This window comes from Pyrus communis, chromosome 6 (genome assembly GCF_041283825.1).
Source record: "Pyrus communis isolate YQ-2024b chromosome 6, ASM4128382v1, whole genome shotgun sequence".
Lineage (NCBI taxonomy): Eukaryota > Viridiplantae > Streptophyta > Magnoliopsida > Rosales > Rosaceae > Pyrus > Pyrus communis.
The window spans coordinates 24,606,424-24,628,767 of record NC_142570.1 but is presented as its reverse complement, the minus strand read 5'-3'; the positions used below and the strand labels follow the sequence as shown (position 1 = coordinate 24,628,767).

General features: G+C 38.6%; 3 protein-coding genes and 2 long non-coding RNA genes across 9 annotated transcripts; 3 read left to right on the top strand and 2 right to left on the bottom strand.

The window, feature by feature from the left end:
- Positions 1–5,119: 5,119 nt before the first annotated feature.
- Positions 5,120–6,256, bottom strand: LOC148696488 (uncharacterized). Its single transcript, XR_015963777.1, has 2 exons — positions 6,220–6,256; positions 5,120–5,440 (listed from the first exon to the last, which is right to left on the bottom strand). It is a non-coding gene; the product is annotated as an uncharacterized LOC148696488 (long non-coding RNA).
- Positions 5,532–6,164, bottom strand: LOC148696489 (uncharacterized). The gene is made up of 2 exons (XR_015963778.1): positions 5,944–6,164; positions 5,532–5,840 (listed from the first exon to the last, which is right to left on the bottom strand). It is a non-coding gene; the product is annotated as an uncharacterized LOC148696489 (long non-coding RNA).
- A 3,408-nt stretch (positions 6,257–9,664) lies between the features above and the next one.
- On the top strand, positions 9,665–13,454 carry BUBR1 (BUB1-related (BUB1: budding uninhibited by benzymidazol 1)). Its single transcript, XM_068449757.2, has 12 exons — positions 9,665–9,900; positions 10,024–10,280; positions 10,404–10,463; positions 10,654–10,798; positions 10,932–11,089; positions 11,172–11,253; positions 11,338–11,404; positions 11,474–11,522; positions 12,287–12,461; positions 12,558–12,643; positions 12,928–13,008; positions 13,109–13,454. The coding sequence occupies exons 2-12, from the start codon at positions 10,069–10,071 to the stop codon at positions 13,170–13,172; spliced, it is 1,179 nt and encodes a 392-aa protein (XP_068305858.2). The 5' UTR covers positions 9,665–9,900; positions 10,024–10,068; the 3' UTR covers positions 13,173–13,454.
- A 738-nt stretch (positions 13,455–14,192) lies between these two features.
- Positions 14,193–19,109, top strand: LOC137710669 (splicing factor U2af small subunit B). 5 transcript variants are annotated; one of them, XM_088696124.1, is made up of 5 exons: positions 14,194–15,340; positions 16,266–16,353; positions 16,438–16,550; positions 16,650–17,541; positions 18,892–19,109. In XM_088696124.1, the coding sequence occupies exon 1, from the start codon at positions 14,423–14,425 to the stop codon at positions 15,281–15,283; it is 861 nt and encodes a 286-aa protein (XP_088552250.1). In that variant the 5' UTR covers positions 14,194–14,422; the 3' UTR covers positions 15,284–15,340; positions 16,266–16,353; positions 16,438–16,550; positions 16,650–17,541; positions 18,892–19,109. The 5 variants fall into 5 exon arrangements, with proteins under 5 accessions (XP_088552252.1, XP_088552251.1, XP_088552253.1 ...); XM_088696123.1 differs by having other exon boundaries at positions 16,438–17,541; XM_088696126.1 differs by lacking the exons at positions 16,266–16,353; positions 16,438–16,550 and having other exon boundaries at positions 14,193–15,340; positions 17,404–17,541.
- Positions 19,110–20,331: 1,222 nt separating this feature from the next.
- BZIP60 (basic region/leucine zipper motif 60) lies at positions 20,332–22,119 on the top strand. The gene is made up of 2 exons (XM_068449971.2): positions 20,332–21,025; positions 21,393–22,119. Exons 1-2 carry the CDS (start codon positions 20,568–20,570, stop codon positions 21,934–21,936), a joined length of 1,002 nt encoding a protein of 333 aa, XP_068306072.2. The 5' UTR covers positions 20,332–20,567; the 3' UTR covers positions 21,937–22,119.
- Positions 22,120–22,344: the final 225 nt, after the last annotated feature.

Below are 22,344 nucleotides of genomic sequence, written 5' to 3'. Positions count from 1 at the left end.
GATTTTTCGTTAAAGTGAACAATACCGAGAGTTTTTCATTGAAGTTCTCTTAGTAAAATAAGATAAGACTGCTTAATTGTAATAGTCTATATTATTGTAATTATTTTAGAGTAATTTTCACACACTCTTTTTTATCTCTTACATATTCTTGTTAAATTTTGTTCATTAAGTCTTCTTCAATTCATTCAATCCGATGATCAAAAATTGAAAAGACTGTATGAGAAATAAAAATAAGTGTGTAAATAACACCATTGTTTTAATTTCTTTAATGACATCCTATTACAGATTTTATGAAATGACATATCATATGCTTTTTAGATTATGTAAATTTGTAAAATTTCATACAAAGAAAAGAGACTACATATTCTGTCAAGTAAGTACTGGTTTGGTAGTGCTTAAATTATTTTAAAAGCCAGTATGAAAAAAAGTTGGAAATTTTTTTTGTTTCTCAAGTACGTCACCAACCTCAACGAAGGACATCATCGTCAACTCTTTGAAGAGCTAATTGCTTTAAAGCTAAGAGCTTGAATAGGAAACATCAAAATTCTATAACATCATCAATTTTCCAATCATGTTGTTGGCTAATCCCAGCCTCATCTCCTACAACTTCCCATTCCTCCCTTTATAAAACCCAACTCTCATAAACTCACTACTCCAACCCCAAAGCTCCAATCCCAGAATTTCACATTCCCATAAAAGCTCAAAAGTTTCAATCTTTTCTGCAACCCAAATTTGCAATACTTCAATCTTTACATCCCATAAGGAAAAGGTCATCTCCATATTTGTTAGTGTACCTTGAATGGTTCTAAGTGAGAAAGAAAATGGTGATACTAAACGGCTAGGATGGATAAGACTGCAAGCACCATCAGACTCCACAGTGGTGGTGCTGTGCAGCATATGACTCTGCTAAATCATCACCAGCATTCGTCTCCTCCTCACAAGCTACTAAACATAAGTGAAAAAGGGGAAAGGTAGAGAAAGAAATAGAGGACGGAAATAACGAATTGAAAGGCGAAAGGAAGATAAAGAGGAAGAGAAGGGCATGAAGGGGAACAATACTTTACTTCAAAGGATGAGCAAGAGTTACTACTCAAAATTGTTCATTGCAGATTCATAGAACTTCGTATTATGATCAGAACCGAACATACATTTGTCTTGCCACGCCGTTAATAGGAGGTGCCTTCGATTGATAAGTCGAGATGCCCATTGTTCGGGCAAAGATTTCTCTAGAGAATGTCTCTGAACCTCAGTACAGCTCCCCAAGGGATTGGCACTTTGATGTTTGTGTTGGAAATGTACCCTAAAACCAATCATATGATGATACTTTATGGACATTTCACATGTTAAACTAATCTAGTTTAATATTAAGGGCAAACATTATTGTTTGAGCCGTCTCATATAAATGTTATATGCTTAAACGATAAGTCCAAGGAATATGTGATTGGGAGAATGCGATCTAAAGAAGTTAGATTCATGAGACCATTCTTTCGTAGACACATCCTAAATGTTCTTGATCATAGGATTGTCAATTGGGCATTGACAGTCCGTTAAGATCAGTACGTGTTGTGTCTTCTCTCAGGGAGAGTGACTAGTCTCGAGTCATTGGTGTGAGTGACACCAAGACAAGCACGTAGGTGCTCAATAGAGAATGAGTTCACTGAACACGATCAACGAAGAGTTCTCATATTCATGTCACATGAGAACTCATGGTTGGGATAATGCAAATTAGTCTTTTGACCTGAGGCATCACAGTTGTCTTGTGGTTAGGTCCTTAATCTTTGATTATGTCAAAGTCACTCCATCAGGAGGGTGTCCACGACATCGTTGGGGTTAAGCCACTTAGCCATAGAGGCAAGTGAATGCACAACAAGGGATCTCTAACCTTCAAACTGTTTGAGGGAGAATACTCTATGATATGATTAAGAATCTTTGGCCAAAGTATGAATGAGATTTAGGAATATGTTCCAAATCACATTCAAGGTAATCATATAAGCACAAGACTCACATTGGATAGTAGACATGAATAAATTATCAAACCAAACAATGTGGTCAAGAGTATTGTATTAGAGAAAGACCGTATTGCATTTGTAATCCTAAAACTGAATAGGTTCTCCACCTCTTCTGATTAGCTTGGGTAACCATGACATGCTGCTAGGCGTCAACCATGGTTTGTGGAAGCCTAAAAGTGTATTATCACTAACGGGAGAATTGAAAGTAAGTTTCAATTCACAATCGATTTGAAAGAGTTTGAATCGCCCACTGCCTCGCTAAAAGGAACCTAATGGATCGTTCACCGTGTAAGGTAGAGATTGAAGATTCAACGGAGATGAGTAAGAATAATTAAATGGTTTAATTATTTATGGCAAGGATTAATTAATATGATTATTAATCAAACGAATAAGTTCGTTAAAAGACATCGAGATAGTTTTGGACCTTAAGGCCCAATGGGCTTCGAACGTCAAGTCCATTGACTTAAGTTGTGTGACAACTTAATGAATAATGATTCACAAAGGCCCAAATAGCCCAATGAATACCCTAAGGCCGGCCATTTAGAGAAAGAGTGGGTTTTGGACTTATTTACAAGTTTGCCACTCAAATGAATTAAGGTATAAGTGTGACTTAATAGCCAAAATTCATTTAGGGTTTTTTTGGGGGAAATTGGAGAAACACAAACTCTCCTTTCTCTCTAGAAATGGCCGGCCACCCTTGAGGAAAACATCTAGCAATCTTACTTCCTCAAGGTCACTCATTTCTTCTCCAATCTTACCTTGGTGTGGAGACTTAGAGGTTCTCAATTTTGGGAACTTGGAGAAACCTTTTCATCCATCCAAATCCATGGATCTAAGATGCAAGGAATGAAGGCCCTCTCTTTGGGTGATTAGCCTTTGCTTATGCAAAGAGGAATCTACAAAGGTATTGATTTCTCAACTCACTTTGTTTTGAGTTGAGTCTTGGTTCACCTATCTACTAGGCTTTGAAGTTCATGGGTTAAGTTTTGTTTTTGAGTGCATATAAACATGATTCCGCCTTTTAATTGTTAATTGCATGTTGTTGATGTTGCTCAAATGAACTTGTTTTTCACAAATCTTCCTTCAGTTTGGTAGTCGAGCTATTGCTTGTTGGTGTGCTACAAGAAGAGTATAAAGTTAATTTTAAAAGGTGCCTTTATAAGGCCTTAGGTATAGGCATTGAGGCTCACAATCAAAATTAATAAAGTGTTAGGCATGCCATTGCTACCTCAATATAGCAGATGTAGAACAAGTGTGTTTTAAGTTGATTATTTGTGCCCCAAGTTACTCAAACTTCTTGTTATAAAAGGATTGTTGCATATGGGTTAAGTCAACATTAAGTTTTTTTTTTATTGCCTTGTAAACAAGGACTTTTAGTTTCATGATCTTGTATGTTCGAATTGAGGGAGTCCAGGGCCCTTTAAAACATTTGCTTGATTCCATGTTGCTCTTAATGAAAGCAAATCTATTAAGTTAACTAGATCCATATGAAAATGGGTTTCTTAAATAGAAAATAACTGAAGATAACTTGAATACATGATGAACAATACATTTAGATGACATATTTACTATTTTAAAGGACAAACAGAGAGATTCAGGCAAGATTTCACCTTGTCTGGCAAGGTTGAACCTCTTGCGGCCACTTTTCTTTCGGTTCACAAAGGGTGTCCCCTAAAAATGATGGATGGTAAACAGGTTTTACACGTGGGAATCGATACTACAACACTAGGGAAGGTAGCAGAGTTTTTACACTAGACAAAAGATAACTTTTCTAAGGAAACTATTTCTAAAATGATAGAATCTGGATTGATTTAAGCTTTTTGGATGCAAATATGGCTTGAGAGTAGAGTTTGTATGCTTGTTTGTTTGATTGGTTGAGTGTCTTTGTCCCAGATGCTTGCTTCCCCTTTTATAGGCAGTTTGGCCTAACTGCTATAGCTTTTACTCTTGCCTGAAAGCTCTTAGAGGGTAGTGAGTCATCATCTTTTTACTGATAGTGCCACTAGGAAGTGTTTTTTGGCTGATAGTAAGTTGGTCTTCATCACTTGTCACTTTCATCATAGATATGTGACTTTTGTTTTGGCTTGAGAAGGCTTTAGTTTGCTTCAGATTTCGTGGCTAGGCTTCGGGCAGATTCACTCTGTTTTGACATCTTTAGGCCTTCCTTCAGTCTAGTCCAATATTCAAATATTAACCCAAACACCCACCACGTTCTACAAGGCTCGGTGTGTGCAGGTTGTTCAAGCTAAATATTAAGATATAAATTGTGGCTAATCAAAGGAAAAAAAAGGAATGGTGATATCGATGAAAAAAAGGGATGTCGTTCCATAAGGTACTGTTTAGTACACAGAAGGGATGGGATAGGATGGAACGGAATAGAACAGAGGTTCCGTGTTATGTTTGGTACGCGCTGGACGGAACAGAACCAAAAGATTAAATGACTAACTTACCCATGTTTTGTCTGTTGTTTGGTACAATATTTATGCGTGAGACGTGTTTTTTTTTGTTGAACTTGTTCATATTTTGAACACATATATGCTTATCTATGATATATTTTTTTACACTAGCACATGGTTGATGATATGTTATGCCATGAATTCTATCTTTTATATCAATATGATGCTTAACTTCAATATGGTTGAAGCTTACCGGACAATGATGTGAAGAGGCAACTTTCAAACAATATGATAGTATAAGTGTAAAATTATGAGTCTCTATTTTCCAGAAGTAGGCTTTCCATACATGTCTACATCTCAGTAGTCTTCAAACAATAAAAAACAATGACAACAATCATTTCAGCAAAATGTCATCAAACTATCATCAAACAATGAATTGGTAAAGTACCAGAATAAGAATGGAAACATATTTATCAAAGGTTATTTGCATTAACTTATGCCATTATCCATTATGACTATTATAAAACAAAAACTAAATCCAACAGTTGTTAATTATACATCAGTAAGATCTAAACCAATAATTATGTTGCAATTTTAGCTAACAAATGTCCCACTCAATCAACAGACATTTGAAATTAAACTTAATGGTATGATCTTCTTAGTGTGATCCTGCTGCATTTCTGTGTCAAAACCTGAACTTGAAATCTCGAAAACTAAAAAAAGTGAGCCAAAAAGCTCATACTCAGTTGAGATCAAGCAAAAATAGAAAGAACACAAGTCCTCAAATTCCACAAGGACTCAACCACATTTGGCCCATTTCCCCTGATCCTTATCACAAGCCCACAATCCCACCTTATTCTCAATCCCAACTTCACCCAGCATAGAACCCACAAGACCAAATCTCTCATGCACTTCAATTCCGATTGCAATCCTACCAAAACCTCACTCACTAAACAACAATACCAACAAGGCAGTTGTATACAAGTACATAAGGTAAAAACAATGCAATTCACCACCTCATAATCATCCTGCTCCCTGTAAAATTATAAGGGGGAATTCTGATACAAGAAACAGCATGCTAACTTGTAGGCATGAAAGTTAACAAATTCAATTATCTGCACCAATATATAGATAACAGATAGATTAACATATATCACAAGCTTCACTGTTATCCAAATTATATGTACACCAAGCAATCCCTCATTTGTATATATCATACGAAGTGAATTCCAATTCTATGTCGTCATTTTTACTCCAGCCTTTCTTTGGCCAAATTCTCCAACTCCTATATATAAATAGACAATAAATAGAATAGGCTTTGATAAGCCACAGGCTCGCAACCACAGAAAGATCAGTCTATACCACTCATTTTTCTTACGTTCTTCTTCCTCATCTTCTCCTTATTTTCTTCCATTTTTCATTTTCTCTACCCCTCCTAACAGACCCAAAAAATCCCCAACCATCAGATATCAGTAAGAAATTAAGAAATCTCAAATTGGAACTACAGCAGCATCCGAATATCACTAGTGGGGTCTTACATTTGTTTGCTCCATTCTTCACTTCTAATTCAGAAATCTCAAATTGGCATGTTAAATCTATGCACTCGCACTCCTAGTTGCACAAATCTTAACAAAACCCAGTAATTAACAAATCAAATCTGATAATTAACAAAACCCAGTAATTAACACAACCCAATAATTAACAAATCAGAAACAAAAGATAAAAAAGAAAACCTATTAATTAAAACCTAGAAAACTTTCAACCGGAACGCAAAACAATGAAACAAAAACTGAGATTCATCAAGCTATCAATACCTGGGTCAATTTGCAGCACGACAGTAGTGGCTCCATGTTCTTGCGTGCTGGCTAGGTGTAGTCGATGGCTACGGGACAAGATGAGGAGCAAGCCCACGGGAAGAGAAAGGCAGCGATAGAATGAATGTAGGGTTTGTTTTAAGATTTGGATGGTGTAATCATTGAAAAAGATAAGGGGAATTTTTGTCTTAAAATGTTATAAATTTGTGTTCCACGAAGGTGGAATAAGTCGTTCTAGGGGGGAGGCAGAACGAAAAATCTGGCAAAATACGTCCCGTGGAACAGTGCGTTCCATTCGTTTTAGGCACACTAAACATGAGACAGAACGCCTCGTCCCATTGCGTTCCGTCCCGTCCCACATACCAAATGGTACCTAAATCTTCATCTTTTCTTATCCGTTTTTTAATTTCTTTTAGGGTAAACTACACTTTACCACCTCAGGTTTGAAGTCTATTGCAATTTCATACAACATCTTCAAAAAATTTCACTTTCATACCTCAAGTACTATTTTATTTCAATATAATACATCATTTACATTTTTCATCCATTATTCCATTACATTTTTCATCCATTATTCCGTTTAGAGTTGACGTGGCTGCCACATTTGTGTCAGGTGGCTAAAAAATAATTTTTTTAATGAATTTAAAAATAATTAATTTTAAAAAAAAAATAAAAGAAAAAAAAAAAAACCAGAACATCATCCCTTCCATTTCCCCGCAACCCCCTACCCATTTCTTTGACAATCTCCAGCTTCTCGTCTCTGGCCCCCCTCATCTCCGTCTCTGTCTGTCCGGTTTTCCATCGACCACCACTCGATCTCTCCTAACCATCATTCAAATCGATCCATCATCGTTTCGAAGATAACCAGACCGATTTCAATGTTGAAGAAGACTTGTATGTGCTCGCCGACGTCGCATCCGGGATCGTTTCTTTGTAGCCTCCATAAAAACCAAGGAAGGAGTTAAAACACCGGATCTTTCCCGTTGTACAAGTTGAATATACGCATATCCGCTATAACAAACTTGCTGGTTCAAATCAGTGGAGTCGAAGCAAGTAGGTGAAGCGAGCCTTGACCGCCCTGATTCGGCCTTGCGCTCATTAGCAGCGGCGGAGAGCTAGGTTTCAATTGAACTTCCTTGGCGACCCGCTCTACTCGAAAACCGTTGAAGTGGTAGATGTGGTTCCGAGAACTCGGGGAGAAATTGGACCTTGGGGAACCAGCTAGACAGCGGCGGTGGGTTTGGGTTGGGCCTTCTAGGCCCGAGAGTGGTGGCGGAAGGTGAAGTAGAGAGAGAGGAGAAAGAGGGTGATTGCCCAGATCCCCTTTTCAAATTTTCGTTTGTTTGTTTTTGTTTTGCTGAGTTGGCATGACATACCAGATGGATATCCACGTGTGCAAGTTTTGAAGGGAGTGGGCTGACATGTAATGGGGTCCATTGCTGCCACGTCAGCTCTTAACGAACCAATGAATGGAAAACGTAACAGACGTATTATATTGAAAAAAAAACGGTAGATGAGATATGAAAGTGAATTTTTTTGAACATGTTTTATGAGGTTGCAATAGACCTCAAACCTGAGGTGGTAAACTGTAATTTACCCTTTCTTTTAATATTTTATTTTTGGCAAAAATGATGTTATTTTTTATATCCTAATTTTGAATTTATAATTAGCCAAGATTTCTAAATAATACAAATTTTTATTATTTTTTTGTCCACTTGGCTAAAATTTGGCCTCCACTTAACAAGAAGTGGGCTCCGTCGCTGCCACATCAGCATTTAATAGAATAATTAACAAAAAAGTTGACGAAGGTTTGACATTGCAACAAATTCATAAATTAAGGTATGACATTGCAATGTTTTAAATATGAGGTATGACATTGTGATTCGACTAATAGTTGAAGTAGTTTTGTGTAATTACCCAAAAATTAACACAAAAACGTTGACGTGGCTTAATCATAACCGTTCAAATAGGAGGAGAGGGAAGGGGAGAGAATCCTACTCCTTAGTATGTCACCACGTATTCACACTAGAATAAAAAAGAGTAAATTGTAGCAATGGTCCTTCAACTTTTATCAAATTAAGGTAATGATCCCTCAACTAAAAATTCATTACCATTGGTTCCTCAACTCATCAAAACGTGTAGTTATGATCATTTTCGTCAACTCCATCAAAATTCTGTCAAAATGAGTTATGTTGAAAGGATCATTGCTACAATGGGTTAAAGTTGAAGGATCATTGCTCTAATTAAGTTAAAGTTGAGGGACCATTTCTCCAGTTGGATTAAAGCTGAGAGACCATTAATACAATTTTTCTTATTTGCTTTTCCATATTTACCCCTTGATCCAGCCTCACATGCATGGCAGTGACTCATTTTGATGGAAGTTTTAACGAAGTTGACGAAAATGATAGCTGCAGGTTTTGATGAGTCGAGGGACCAATGGTTAGGGGTGGACACTTGAAACCGAAAACCGAAATCAAAACAAGAACCAAATCAAACCGTACCAAACGATTTGGTTTTGAGGTTTTGAAACGGTTTCAGTTTGAAATCGAACCGAAGTGTAGGAAAACGATTTGGTTTCGATTTTGGCTTTTGAAAACTGCACCAAAACCAAACCGCACCACAAATATAAAAAGAACGTTTAATTGAATAACCATATTAGATGTTATGTTTTAATTAGATATTTGTTACACTCCATACATTTAATTAGTTGTTTCATGCTTAATGCTGCACTCGATCTCATTTGGCATTGGGGACAAAGCATTTTTCATAATAATGGTTCCTGTGTATGCATGTAAATCAGATTCAAATATATATGTTTTTTGTCCTCAATTGCTCTGTTTGGGCGATTATTACTTTTCTTAGGCGTCGATGGCAGCTTCTGGGTAAAGTACTGAAGGCTATAAAATGATAGAAGTGTATCAATTTGTTTCGTTGTTATTTACTCCAACACTATCTGATTTGGTTAGGCCTTTTCTAATACTTGCTATTTGATTTGGTTAGATGTGTAATCAAGGGGCAGAGGAATCCTTATGACCCCTTGTTGTTAGGGGGGGCGGAGGGAGAGTGACGAGGGTCTAATGAGTATTTAGCAGTAACACCTCTCTCTTAGGATGTGTATTATTTGTTTAATATTTTTTGTGAGATGGGAGAGAGAGAGAGAGGAGGATAAAGAGATTTTTTTTTTTCATTTTGTATGTAAATGGTTTGAAAATCGAACCGAAACCGTTTGAAATTGCACCGAATCAAATTAAACGGTTTGGTTTCATTTCGGTTTTGACTTCAAAATTGCACTGAACTGAACCGTGCCCATCCCTACCAATGGTAATAGATTTTTAATTGGTTGACCATTGCTCCAATTGGGTTAAATTTAAGGAATAATTGCTACAATTTACTGAATAAAAAAACATGTTTTGTACAAAAAGGCTTTGGGCAGCGTGCCTGGAGCGGGAGACTACAAGTTTCAATTTGAACTTCACTTCAACGGCCAAAAAGTACTTTAAAGTTCAAATAAACGAAAAAAAAATTGCACGCAAGGCTTCGGCTACCATCTACTCCCTTACCGTTGGAAACCGTATATCTCTTCAAGGCAGCGGCAGTCATCCACTCCCCGGCTGTTGGATTTTTTACTCCTCTCATCTCTCAGATCATTCACTCCCGAGTTCCTCCATTGCCGATCCGCAGGTAAGCTTGACGTTTAACCCAAATTTCCGCGACTGTCGAAATTTGTGATATTAGGGATCTGGGGGTTTTAAGTTTTAACTTTCAATTTGAAGGCTTTTTTTATATTTGTTTTGGTTTTTGTAGTAATTTTAAATTTTGGAGTACTGGTGAGTTGGTGAGTGAGTGAGGATGGCGGATAGTGGAATAGAGATAGAGAAAGTAGAGTGGTTGGATCCAGAGATGGAATTTCTGGCATCGAAGCGAGAGACGGGGAATGAGTGGGAGCTCTTTAAGGAGAATGTTAGGCCCTTGAAGAGAGGCCGCAAAGTCTCCATCTTAAACGAAGCTCTCAAGGTTCACAACGACAATCAACTCAAGATATCCCTCCTTGACCAAAGAAGGTTTTTTTTTTTTTTTTTTCTTTCCTCCAAACCTTCATCTGCATTCGCCTTGTTGATTTTTGTGTAATGTGCCTTTTTTTATCTTTAATTCTTTGAATTTCTTTTGGATTTAACTCTCACAAGGCTGTTGATTCAAGCGATTGACGAGTGTAAAGGCGAGGATCCTCTCCACCCATGGCTTGAGTGAGTACTGATTACTTTCTTCTCTCTGATTTCAGTTTTACCACTGTTTTCATTTCGATCTTTCCATGAATGGGTTTCTTGTCAATTGTTGCAGAGAATAGATATAAAAAATGCATGATTTTTGTTATTGTTGGAGACCTAGTTACTATCCTTTATATACCCTTCAATTTTCTCCGTCTATCTCTTAAAGGTGTATCAAGTGGGTTCAGGAAGCATTTCCACCTGGTGGAGATTCCTCGGGGTTGGTGGTGATATATGAGCAATGCGTACGTACATTTTGGCATTCAGACCGTTACAAGGATGATCTCCGCTATCTCAAAGTCTGGTTGGAATATGTGGGTTCTTTTTCTTTCCCATCATTCATATCTAAGATTAGTTTGATTTTAGCTCTGGACGTCTATTTCTAAGTGCCAGTTTCAGATCCTCAATTGTCTGATACTGTAATGTGTGAATGAATTGGTTCCGCAGGCTGAAAATTGTGTAGATGCTCAAGTCATATACAGTTTTCTTGATGCAAATGAAATCGGGAAGACACATGCGGTTTTCTACATCTCATATGCTTTTCTCTTGGAATCCAAGAACAAAATAAAAGCTGCGAATGAAACATTTACTCTTGGGATATCTAGGTTACCTTATGCTGATTTTGGCATCTCAATTTTTCTTGTCTCCTAGACGTTCTAGACCTGAATTAACTATTCCATTTTACAGGAATGCTCAGCCCGTAGAAAAATTGAAGGATGCATATAGGAAATTTATTGCTCGCTCTATGAGAAAATCAAAAGCTGCAGAGGTTTGCCCATTTACTCATAATACAGGACATGTTATTGTATTATTTTTGCAAGCGATTTACTATTCAATCTTCTTCAACTTTTAGGAGGATCCAATGGAGAAACATTTACCCACCCGAAGCTTTGGAACTGTCCTTTCCAAGGGAGAGAATCGTAAGTTTCATTGCTATTCTCTGGATTATTTTTGTACTCCAGCATTATTTATATCCCACGATGTTGCAGGAAAGCTGGGGAGCTCTGATCTGCTGAGAAATAATTTGAAGCCAGATAGGTTAGATATGAAGTTCTTATCTGCTTTATTTTCTTTGTGTTAGTTGACTATTCTATTCAAATACAATTATTTGACTTAACTGTAATCAACTGCGGTAACTTGTTAACATATCACGTAAACCAACTAAGAATGTCCATTACCAGTTCATTTCCGCCAAAAAGTAGAAACTGATAGTAATGTGCTGAGTTTAAACTCAGTGTTCTTTGTAAGGTTTCTCTAAAATGCAGTGAAACTGGTTTTGAACACTTTTTTATTCCATTGGTTAATCATCACATTATTTTACTTTTCCAATAATATTTTGGAAAACAATGTGGTTTGATTTGAATTTTTCTTTTGCTTACTTGTGCTTCTTTATTCTTGACTGTATAAATTCCACGGTTATCTCTTTCTTATGCACATAAGCTGAGCGTTCTTTGTAAAGTTTCTGTAATATGCAGTGAAATGGTTTTGAACACTCTTGATTTCATCAACTAATCTTCACGTGATTTTACTTTACTTTTAAAGTAATATTTCCGAAAATAATGTGGCTTGATGTGAATTTTTCATTTGCTTATTTGTGGTTCTTTATTCTCAAATCTTGACAGTATAAGTTCCATAGCTCTTTCTCATGCTTCTTTTAATTTCAATTTTGCCAATCTTCTTCCCTTAAGTTTGATGAGGTTCATTCAATGTGTACTCTCGGTTTTTGCCTGTGACCATGCTATTGTGTTGGTGGCCTGTTTGCAAACTGGTACATGAGATCTTGTGTTGGCTTGACTTTATAGGGATCGTGTCCTGGCCCCAATCAACATTTATAAAGAGTCAAATTCTGTTGATGTTGGCTCTCGTTACCATCCAGACGTGCCAAAGACAGACCTGAATTCTTGGCACACCCTTGGACCTAGAGCTGAGAGAAATAAAGAAAACAATGCTATCCCTACCAAGTGGACGACATACAAGGTTTCCTCCCTCTTCCTTCCCCAATATACAATTGATAAAGATTGACACTTTGATATATTCACCGAGCCAACCATAACCTTGGTTTATCTCTTTCAGATTCCACAGAGACCTGGATCTAGAACTAGAGGAGCAGGTGCTAGTAGCACCTGTATTGAAGTTTTTGTTGATGAAGAATGTGAAGAGTGAGTGCAATGACAAGTTTCATTAAGTTTAGCCGCCAGTTTTCTTTGAAATTTTGTTATCTTTGAAAATTTGTTATCCCATCTTGGTACAGTTTTCCAAAATACCTAAAGTCACATGACAAATTGTTGCGATAATCTATAGCAGCTTCTGTTACGAAGCATTATAACTCTCAACTCAATGTTTCAGAAGTATAAAAAGTACGTAGGGCAGCGGCTCTGTTTGCAAGTCAATCTTTTGTGGAAACTGCTGTCAGTTTTCTGACTTGTTATGGTTTTGTTAACAGGAAACATAGAATGAATGTTGAGGAGGGTGCCAAGTCTTCAACCGTGCAACTTAGACTGGAGGAGGAGAGAGATCTCAAAAGGTAAGCTAACTAAATTTGTTGAAACTTTTGGATTGAAGATCTGATAAGCTGTTTGTTTCAAATTTGAATTGCTAAGATTTCTTTGTGATGCTTTGTGCAGGGAAACAGAATTGCTGCGGGAGGACCCCTTGCGCAATTTCCCTCCCAACAGTCTTCCTAGGTGATGGCCAAATTTTATGCACGTTCGAGTGTTAGATAATGATACATTCGCGGATCAACGCTTTATCTCTCTAAAGCGTTACACATGCTTATGAATTCAAATTTCAAGTTGGATATGCTAAAACGTTATCCTAGGGGATGTATGTTTGAATTCTGGATATGCTAAAGCGTTACACATGATTGTGAAATTCTGGATTTTTCATTTCAGTTGGCTAAAGTGTTGGTAATGCTTAACCCAAATGTTCTCTTGTCCGTTTATTAACAAATAAAATCTCACTTGATTCCTATTTGTATTAGAGGGTGTGTTAGTGACAGGTTAGTCCTGTGGTTGATAAAAGAGACCTGCAATGAAGCTAGCGGTTGCAGTTGTATTCATTAGCGAGGTCTTTTTCAATATTAAAAAGAGAAATATGATTAGAATAAAAGATAGATTGTTATATTATCTAAAACATGTAAACTTTCTCGTTTTGTGAAAGTTTAGTGAGCGTTCTGACAAGTAGGTGAGGATCATCCTACAAAAGCTTGCACTGACATAGAATTAGGGTGTTCGAGTAAGATAGATCTCCCAAATAAAATTATCTGAGAGGTCTATTTGCTTCGGCTACATGAATCATGATATGACATTTGGGCTTGCTGGTTTTCAAAAGGATTAGGACTCGTGCCAGTCCTTTAGGGGGCGGTAGTAAAATGGACAAAAACTAGAAAATTATTACACTGTTTTTACTTATCCAAACTACCATCATGCTTTTACATTCATCGCATAAGGTTTGAGCATGGCACAAATCGAAGTTGTGCAATTTTTCAGTGGCCTCTAACTCAGAAGTACCTGAAAAATGGAACGGCGCACATATACACCACACTTTTTCCATTAGAAATCTACCGAAAATATCACACTTTTTTGGTAGGGATTAACAAAAATCTGTTATCGGGAATTAGGGTCTTACGTTTGTTTTCGTAGATTTTATTCATTTTTGGACACTGTGTGTAGATGACGTGCCATCGATCCAACCCTATTTGGTCAAGATGTGCGCGGTCGTGATGCATTGACCAAAAAGGAGCGAACGGCGGTCATTGCAGCACAGGATTTATCCTTTTAGCATCAGATGATCAGATCAGATGTCGAAATCGTAAGCGGCTGTGAAGCGAAGCTAGAGAAGGGTCCGAAGCGTCGAATCGAAGCTTCCGGAATTCAATCATCCAATTGGCAATTAGGGCCCGTCGACATCTGTTACCCGGAACCCCTGTACCATTTACTATGGCGGAGCACTTGGCTTCCATCTTCGGCACAGAGAAGGACCGCGTCAACTGCCCCTTCTATTTCAAGATCGGCGCTTGCCGCCACGGTGACCGCTGCTCTCGCCTGCACAACCGCCCGACCATCAGTCCCACGCTGCTGCTGTCCAACATGTACCAGCGGCCCGACATGATCACCCCCGGCGTCGACTCCCAGGGCCAGCCCCTCGACCCGCGCAAGATCCAAGAGCATTTCGAGGACTTCTACGAGGACATCTTCGAGGAGCTCACCAAGTTCGGCGAGATCGAGAGCCTCAACGTCTGCGATAACCTCGCCGATCACATGATCGGCAACGTATATGTCCAGTTCAAGGAGGAGGATCAGGCCGCCGCCGCTCTTCAGGCGCTGCAGGGCCGCTTCTACAATGGTCGGCCCATAATCGCCGACTTCTCGCCGGTGACCGACTTTCGCGAAGCCACGTGCCGCCAGTTCGAGGAGAACAGCTGCAACCGAGGGGGATATTGTAATTTCATGCACGTCAAGCTGATTGGGAGGGAGCTCAGGAGGAGGCTCTTCGGGAGATACCGGGGCTACAGAATAAGCCGGAGCCGGAGCCGGAGTTTGAGCCCAAGGCATCGGAGCAGGGACTACGATAAGTACGATAAGAGAGAGAGGGACTATCGGGACCGTGATTATCGCGGGAATGGGCGACGGAGCAAGGACAGGTACGACAGGGACCGTGACAGAGACGGTGGTAGGAGAAGACACGGCAGCAGTCCGAGGCGGAGCAGGAGCAGGAGCCCCGTGGCGGTGAGGGAAGGCAGCGAGGAACGGCGAGCGAGGATTGAGCAGTGGAATCGAGAAAGGGAGGAGAAGCAGTGAGTGATATGAAAGCGCATTGGCATTGGGATTTTTCATTTGGATTGGTTGATTTGATGGGTAAATCTTTCTGTATCTGTGTCAATTAAAACTCAAATGTATTACTGTCAGTTCTCTTGTTTGGTTGTTTAGATTGATTAGTATTTACTATTTAGTAGGGGCTAAGTGTGATTAATGACTGTATGTTTGTTTGATTACTTGACTAGGTTGCAGACGAGCGCAGATGCTTATTATTTCATTCGCTCGCAATCCTTATCGTATTTCATGCATCACTTTTCAATATACATGATATTAGATTTGCATAAATCTGCTGAAAATTTGATCTTGTCTTGTTTTGATTGGAAGATCGATCAAGATGTAATAAAAATATGTGTTTATTTAAAGATTTAGAAAGTATTTTTTAGTACTGCCCATGCCTGATCTTCCCAATATGAGGCCCCTTTTTTTGTCCCTAGCTCAATTGGAATCAGGCATTACGAGTAAGGTTGGCTTTAAAGGTGTCAATGTGAAATTGCAATTGTCAAGAGCTCGTAGGAGTTTTCTTGTATAGAGTTTGGTAGGTTTTAATTTGGAATTTTCTGTTCTGGAAAACATTTGAGGTGATCATTCTGGATTCTTTGAAAGCTTAATGTGCAAACGGTGGGCAATTTTGCTTGTTTGCATTGAGTAACAAAAATTTGTTCTGTCTCCCGCTGCCCGTCCCCTTCTTTCTGCATGCTCTCTTGTAATTTTGGTAATCATATAAGTCGTTCTAGACTTATGCATGTGTTTCCTTTCTGGCTTGGATTGTATACTATGTTCTGCAACCTTTATGTCTGTTTTAGTTCCATGAAGATATGACAAACTGAAAGTGGCATAATAATCCTTGCCCATTAAATATTTCTGTTTTAGATTGTTTTGATATCAAAAGTCGTTGGTTTCTGAAACGTATTCAAGTAATCCAGTCAATTTGATTATAATATAGCTTCCTTTGTTGTCTTTACAGCTAGTAGTGGTGCGTAAAACACTTGTTTGTGGAGACACTAGTTTTGATGAATTCCACTGCGAATGCAGTACGTATATCACACAGCTAGGTGGTTATTTTGTTGTTTTTTTTTTTTCCCTTTCAAATTTTACAGGACATTGCTATTTAGTTTATAGCATCCCATTTGTTATAGATTCGTAGGTCGGGGGTTTGTTCTGTGATCTACCAATCATAAGTTGAGAAGAAGCTGGGTTCAATGATGAATCTAAATTGGATTCTCAGCACACCGATGATATGGTGGGATAGGTTAGCATTTGTATTCTTTCTTTGTTAGAGTATCATTTGTATCACTTTCTGGCTAGAAAGCATTGGTCCTGCTATTTTTAATGCCGTGTGGATGTGTAGGTGTCCAGGTACATGGATTTCAGTACTTAACAGACTGAGAGCATCGTTCAGATTTCCTCTCCTGATGTTATGCTCAAGTCAGATTTTTCATCTTCTTTGCCCACTCTTTTATCTAATAATCTTTCCGCTTATGATTTAGGGTCTGATAAAGTATCTCTGAGAATGGTGTAGGTGAACAGGAAAACTGCTCAGAAACAGGTCAAATGGCGAGTTGATGGATTGATCTAACTAGCTATGGCGTAGGCTAGACCTGTAAACGGGTCGGATTTATTGGGTTTGGGTCGGGTTCACCCGTTAGCGACCCGACCTGTTAAGCATCCACCTAAATACTAATATTAACGGGTCGGGTCGGGTCCAAAATGCCAGGTCTAGCGTAGGCCAGCTCTAGGGGCTCCTTTGGTTTGTGGGCAATAGATGGTTGTCACATAAATATACATATCAGATTAATCGGTCTAGCAAACAGTGATCACTAGTTACATATGCTTAGTTTCTATTTGACTTAACGGTTTCTAGGCAGTAGTTTTTTGGCCACAGGAGAAAAAAACCATAATATTACTGCATTAAAGCTCTAATGAAGGATGAGCAATTTATTTGATTTATTCAACATTGCGCCGATGAGGAAGCTGAAAATAATGAGTGAGAGGTTTGCAGGGTTGACAGATGCCTTGGTGTTTGGTGTAGATTCTCCTTTGAATTTTTCTGCAAGTCTTTTGAATGATGATATTTGATATTTGACTGATTTTTCCTCTCTTAGGTGAAGGTGTTGTCGATAGCATTTCTGAAGCTCGAGCGCAAATTTAGGCTATTCAAGTAATCTGTGTGTCGTGGACAAGCAGATAGCAGTTACAGGTTGAAATTAGAAAGGCCGCGCTTAGGATAATGAGTATTATAGGTGTAGACATCGAAATTTCAGTAAAACAAATGCTCACCAATGCATTAAAGTTTTGACGTGTCAAGGCGTACATGGCATACGCCACGTGTTGTACAAATTGTACACATGGCGTGTGACTCAACAAAATAGGAAGAAATACCCTTGAAGGACTAAACAAGTTTTTCTTCTCATTTTGGGCAATGACAAGGCAAGTACATTTCAATCCATTGAGGATCAAAACAAGTTTTTCTTCTCATGTTGGGCAATGACAAAGCAAGCACACTTCAATCCATTACGGATCAAAGCAAGTTCTTCTCATTTTGGGCAATGACAAAGCATACACATTTCAAGTTTAAAATGGTGTTAAGTGGGAAATTAGGCCATAAGTTAGACCACTTCAAGTTTAAAATGGTATTAAGTGGGAAATTAGGCCATAAGTTACACCACTTCAATTTCAATATTGCATTAAGTGGGAAATTAGGCCATAAGTTACACCACTTCAATTTCAATATTACATTAAGTGGGAAAATTAGGCAATGGTGCTTGGAAAGGAAAAAAATATTTTGTGGTGGTGATTCATTCTCAAAGCCTATAAATAGGCTTCTCCATCAAGGTATCAGGCATCAACCAATTCACAAATACATTTCTCTACTCCCAAATTGGAAGAGAAGTCCCCAAATCCTTGAAGCTTTGAAACTCCAAAGCTTCCAACCATCCAAATTCCCAAGAAAAGCCAACACACACCAAAACCAATTCACAAATACATTTCTCTACACACCAAAACCTTGAAGCCTTAAAGTTCTAAAGCTCTCAAGAAAATCCCGAAGGATCAAGAAAGCACTCTTCGTTTCTTCGTCAAATCCTCCTTCAAGATCAAGCCCCAACGGCCCTTGAAGAACTTCCACCAACTCAAGATCAAGCCCCGACGGCCCTTGAAGAAAGTGTTAAGTGTTCATCCGTTCATCCTAAGCATAAGCCCCCAACGGCCCTTTGGATCAACAACCTCAACAAATCCACACATCCAATCGTTCTTCAAGATTAAGCCCAAAAGCCCTTGAAGATCCGCTCATCCATCAACCTTCAAGATCAAGCCCAAAAGCCCTTGAAGAAATCCATACAACCATTATTCAAGATCAAGCCCCGACGGCCCTTGAAGAAAGTGTTCAACCGTTCATCAATTGTTCATCCTTAGATCAAGCCCCGACGGCCCTTTGGATCAACAACTCATCCACAAACCTACACCCTACGAAGATAGAATCAGAGGACCAAATTAGAGAGAGATCGTAACCCCAAAATCATAAACACAAAAATATTATTTTGTACACGTTATTCTGGTTTCTTGTTTCAAGGAATCTTTCGTGTTCACAATAGGGCAGGATTTGATTTGTCTGGGATGATTGATCGTTCGAACTTCGATCGATCATGTGCAAGTGCAATTGCAAATGCAATGCTGTTTGTTGATGGCCTTATAATGTTGTTGGTAGTGAGTGTTATAGAGTTTATACATATATGTATACCCACGCACACACAACTTACATGAAGACGATAAAACGATTTCCTCATTTGAATCTCCAATATACTTTTGCGTATAGGCTGGCTGAGATTTGTTGTGATTTCGCCCTTCTTCCACTTACTTTCGGGATTGAACGGTTAACAAATCGTGGTTTGTTTCTTTGAGGGAAGTCCGATAAAATTGAAACGATCCGGATCCATGGAAGATTAGCATGACCCTTGTGCAAAGATTTGACATGAATAAATCAATAAACGAACGTTTAAAATTTTAAACAGGTCGGTCCAGCCGAACGTGGTAGAGTTGAATTAGGAAGATTTTGAGTGTGTTCATATTATCAAATTTAGCTTCTCGATCAACATCCCTTGGGCATGATATTTATAATTTCATTGTATCTTCTACTTTTGTGATTCGGGACTCGTGTAAAATCTGAAATGTCAAGTAGTTTTGCAGTGCAGTAAGATCAAAGTACCCTAGCACCACAAGTCATATAGAGTTTGTTCGGAATTACTTTTAAAATAGTTGAAACATTTGTTGTGAAAATATTTTTTCAACCAATTTTTAGTATAAATGCAAGTAAACTCTGAAAAAAAACACATGAAATGCTTTCTATAAAAAACAAATAACTAGTGTTTTTTTGCATGAAACACTCTTTTAGAATCCAAAAACATTTTTTCAGAAAGTAGTTACAGTCATTTTAAAAGTACATCCAAACGAACCCATCTACTTCCCTATATTGTCAATTTACTCCTTTTTATAGCCAATTTACCGACTGACCTATAAAAACATTTGTAATATATTTTGTCTCATAAATTTATTTTGTAAGCATCGGGAAGTTCGCATTGAAATTTAGGTCCTAGAATCATGCTGGCTTTAGACACGAGTGTCTTCATGAGTCCTTAATCTCTTTACAAACAATTGATTTCAGCACTACAATTAGATTTGAAGCTATTTCATCTTTTTTTTTTTTTTTTTTTGTCAATTTAAGTCATGAGGCTTGCATGTGATACGCTTTGGAGAGTACATTTTGTAGTATTTAATAAGCTTGATGATAGTTAAAATTACAATAGTATTATTTTTTAGATTTGTGACGCAAAAGTGTAGTACTTAAATGACGACAAATTGAATTAAATAGCTTCTAATATATTAGTAGAGATGAAATTGTTAATTTTATTAATAGAAAACTTAAATTTTACTCAAATAATAATTTTGAGACACTTTAAATTTCGATTTGTTAGTCGTCCTTGTTCTAGAGGATTTCACTTGTATAAAGAGAAGCACCTTCCAGGAAAGAGCGGGAGGCCACCAAATACTACTTGGTCTAAATCCTATATGGCGTGATCCTATTGGTGTGGTGATTTCATCGCCTTAAATCCTACGTGGCTTCCTTACTCGCGAAGATTAGTCCGAATTAGAACGCGTTTCCAACAGCTGTCTGTGTCGCTTGCTGCCCTTTATAATTATCCCCTACGCTTTTACGTTTAGGAGTCGGCATTTAGGATTATCATTAGATTAGATATCAACGGCTTCCTTGTTTATGGAATTGGAAGCTGATGTTGGATTTCTGGATGAAATCGATTGGGATCTTTGGTTAGAGGACGCCTCTATTTCCAATGGATTGGATCATGTCCTTCAGTTACCAAATCCACCCGTCACGGCGACCGGTTCAACGCCGCTACCGCCATCATCATCCTCTTCGCCATCTTCAACGGTGGAGGAGCCTGACCCTCCCTCCAACCCATCCCCGGATTTGCTCGGCGCGATCGAGACCATTTTGATGAAAGACGACGATTTCGACGCCAACAAGGTTCCTTTGGCGGAATCGGGACCGGCTAACAACGAGTACTACGACCAATTTTTGGCAGATATACTCGTCAACTCGCCTTCCACTGACGGCGATTCCAACGCTTTCCCCGGTTCCGACAAAGACAAATTCGACCGCTCGCCGCTCACAGATGACGCCGACGACGATCCTATCTCCAAGAAAAGGAGAAGGTACCTTTAATTTACCATGCCTGTTGTTATTGTTTATATCGGTAAATCTGATCTTTAGGGTTTACTTAACTTGTGTCGAAGTAAAAATGGGAGAATTGCGTTTAAATTATAGAATGTGTGGTGTAATGCCGATAAAATTTACGGATTGACTTATTCTTAATTTGTTGTTATTAAATTACTGTGTTTGTGTTAATTTATTGCATGTTGTCTGTTTTGTATGCTAAGTAAGTGAATCCTTTCAAGAGGATTAGGAGATAAGCAAGATTACCGGGTTGGAAAAAGAATAGGTTATTGGTTGAATTATAACTGTGTGTAGGTTAATTATGATAATAGCGTTGATAGTAGCGAATGTGGTTTGAAATTCCAGGCAGTTGAGAAACAAGGATGCGGCCGTGAGATCAAGGGAGAGGAGAAAGATGTATGTGAAGGATCTGGAGATTAAGAGCAAGTATTTTGAAGCTGAATGCAGGAGACTGGGGAATCTGCTCCAGTGCTGCTACGCGGAGAATCATGCTTTACGGTTGAGTTTGCAGATGAACAACACATATCGACATGGACATGGTGGTTTGGCCTCAAAGCAGGAGTCTGCTGTGCTCTTTTTGGAACTCCTGCTGTTGGGTTCCCTGCTTTGGTGCCTGGACATCATGTGCCTCCTTGCTCTGCCTCGAACTCTAATGACCCTGCTGTTACATCTACATCCACTGAAAAACGTGGACGTGGACGGAAACAAAGCTCTAGGAAGTGTGGGTCAAAGGCCAAGAGGGGGGTCGAGTAAGATGTTTCAACTCCGATCTTTTTCTAAAAGTAGGAGATGCAAATCGTCAAGGACAAAGATGAAACAGAGTGGGTTGCCTTGGTTCCTGAGTGTTTACGTGAACTCTACTCTCCCTCCTCTAATGTTAATAACTTAAGGTTGCTGGTTCGTTGGTTGGTTTATTTTATTTTGGTGTTATGGTCTTGTTTTGGTTGTAGTTATTAACTTATTACTATTTGAGATGCAGAGGGCCCTTTATCGAGTAGACTCTGTAAAACTAGCATCTATAATTAACGGGTTAGACTTTTGATATGGGAATCCTTCAACTATGCTTTCTTCATTTCTTGGTGATTGTATACAATGGTCATCATAGCATCTATGATCTTTTTTTCTTTGAGGCATCGGCTTCTACCTCCAGGCTAGTTTGTGATTTCGGAGGCAGATCTTGAGGAATTCCGCAGAGGATTCCAGCCTGCGCTATGATTAATGGGTTATATTTTTAACGTGGAACTCCTTCAACTGTTGCGTTATGAAGAGCTCAATGGGTATCACGGAAGGCGCACAA

Bases quoted from the DNA above. Each gene is read 5' to 3' on its own strand.
- BUBR1 (XM_068449757.2), top strand. From the start codon at position 10,069: ATGGCGGATAGTGGAATAGAGATAGAGAAAGTAGAGTGGTTGGATCCA. The intron at 11,090-11,171 runs GTTACCTTATGC...TCCATTTTACAG, and splicing joins TTTACTCTTGGGATATCTAG to GAATGCTCAGCCCGTAGAAA. The intron at 12,462-12,557 runs GTTTCCTCCCTC...TATCTCTTTCAG, and splicing joins CCAAGTGGACGACATACAAG to ATTCCACAGAGACCTGGATC.
- LOC137710669 (XM_088696126.1), top strand. From the start codon at position 14,423: ATGGCGGAGCACTTGGCTTCCATCTTCGGCACAGAGAAGGACCGCGTC.
- BZIP60 (XM_068449971.2), top strand. From the start codon at position 20,568: ATGGAATTGGAAGCTGATGTTGGATTTCTGGATGAAATCGATTGGGAT. The intron at 21,026-21,392 runs GTACCTTTAATT...TTGAAATTCCAG, and splicing joins ATCTCCAAGAAAAGGAGAAG to GCAGTTGAGAAACAAGGATG.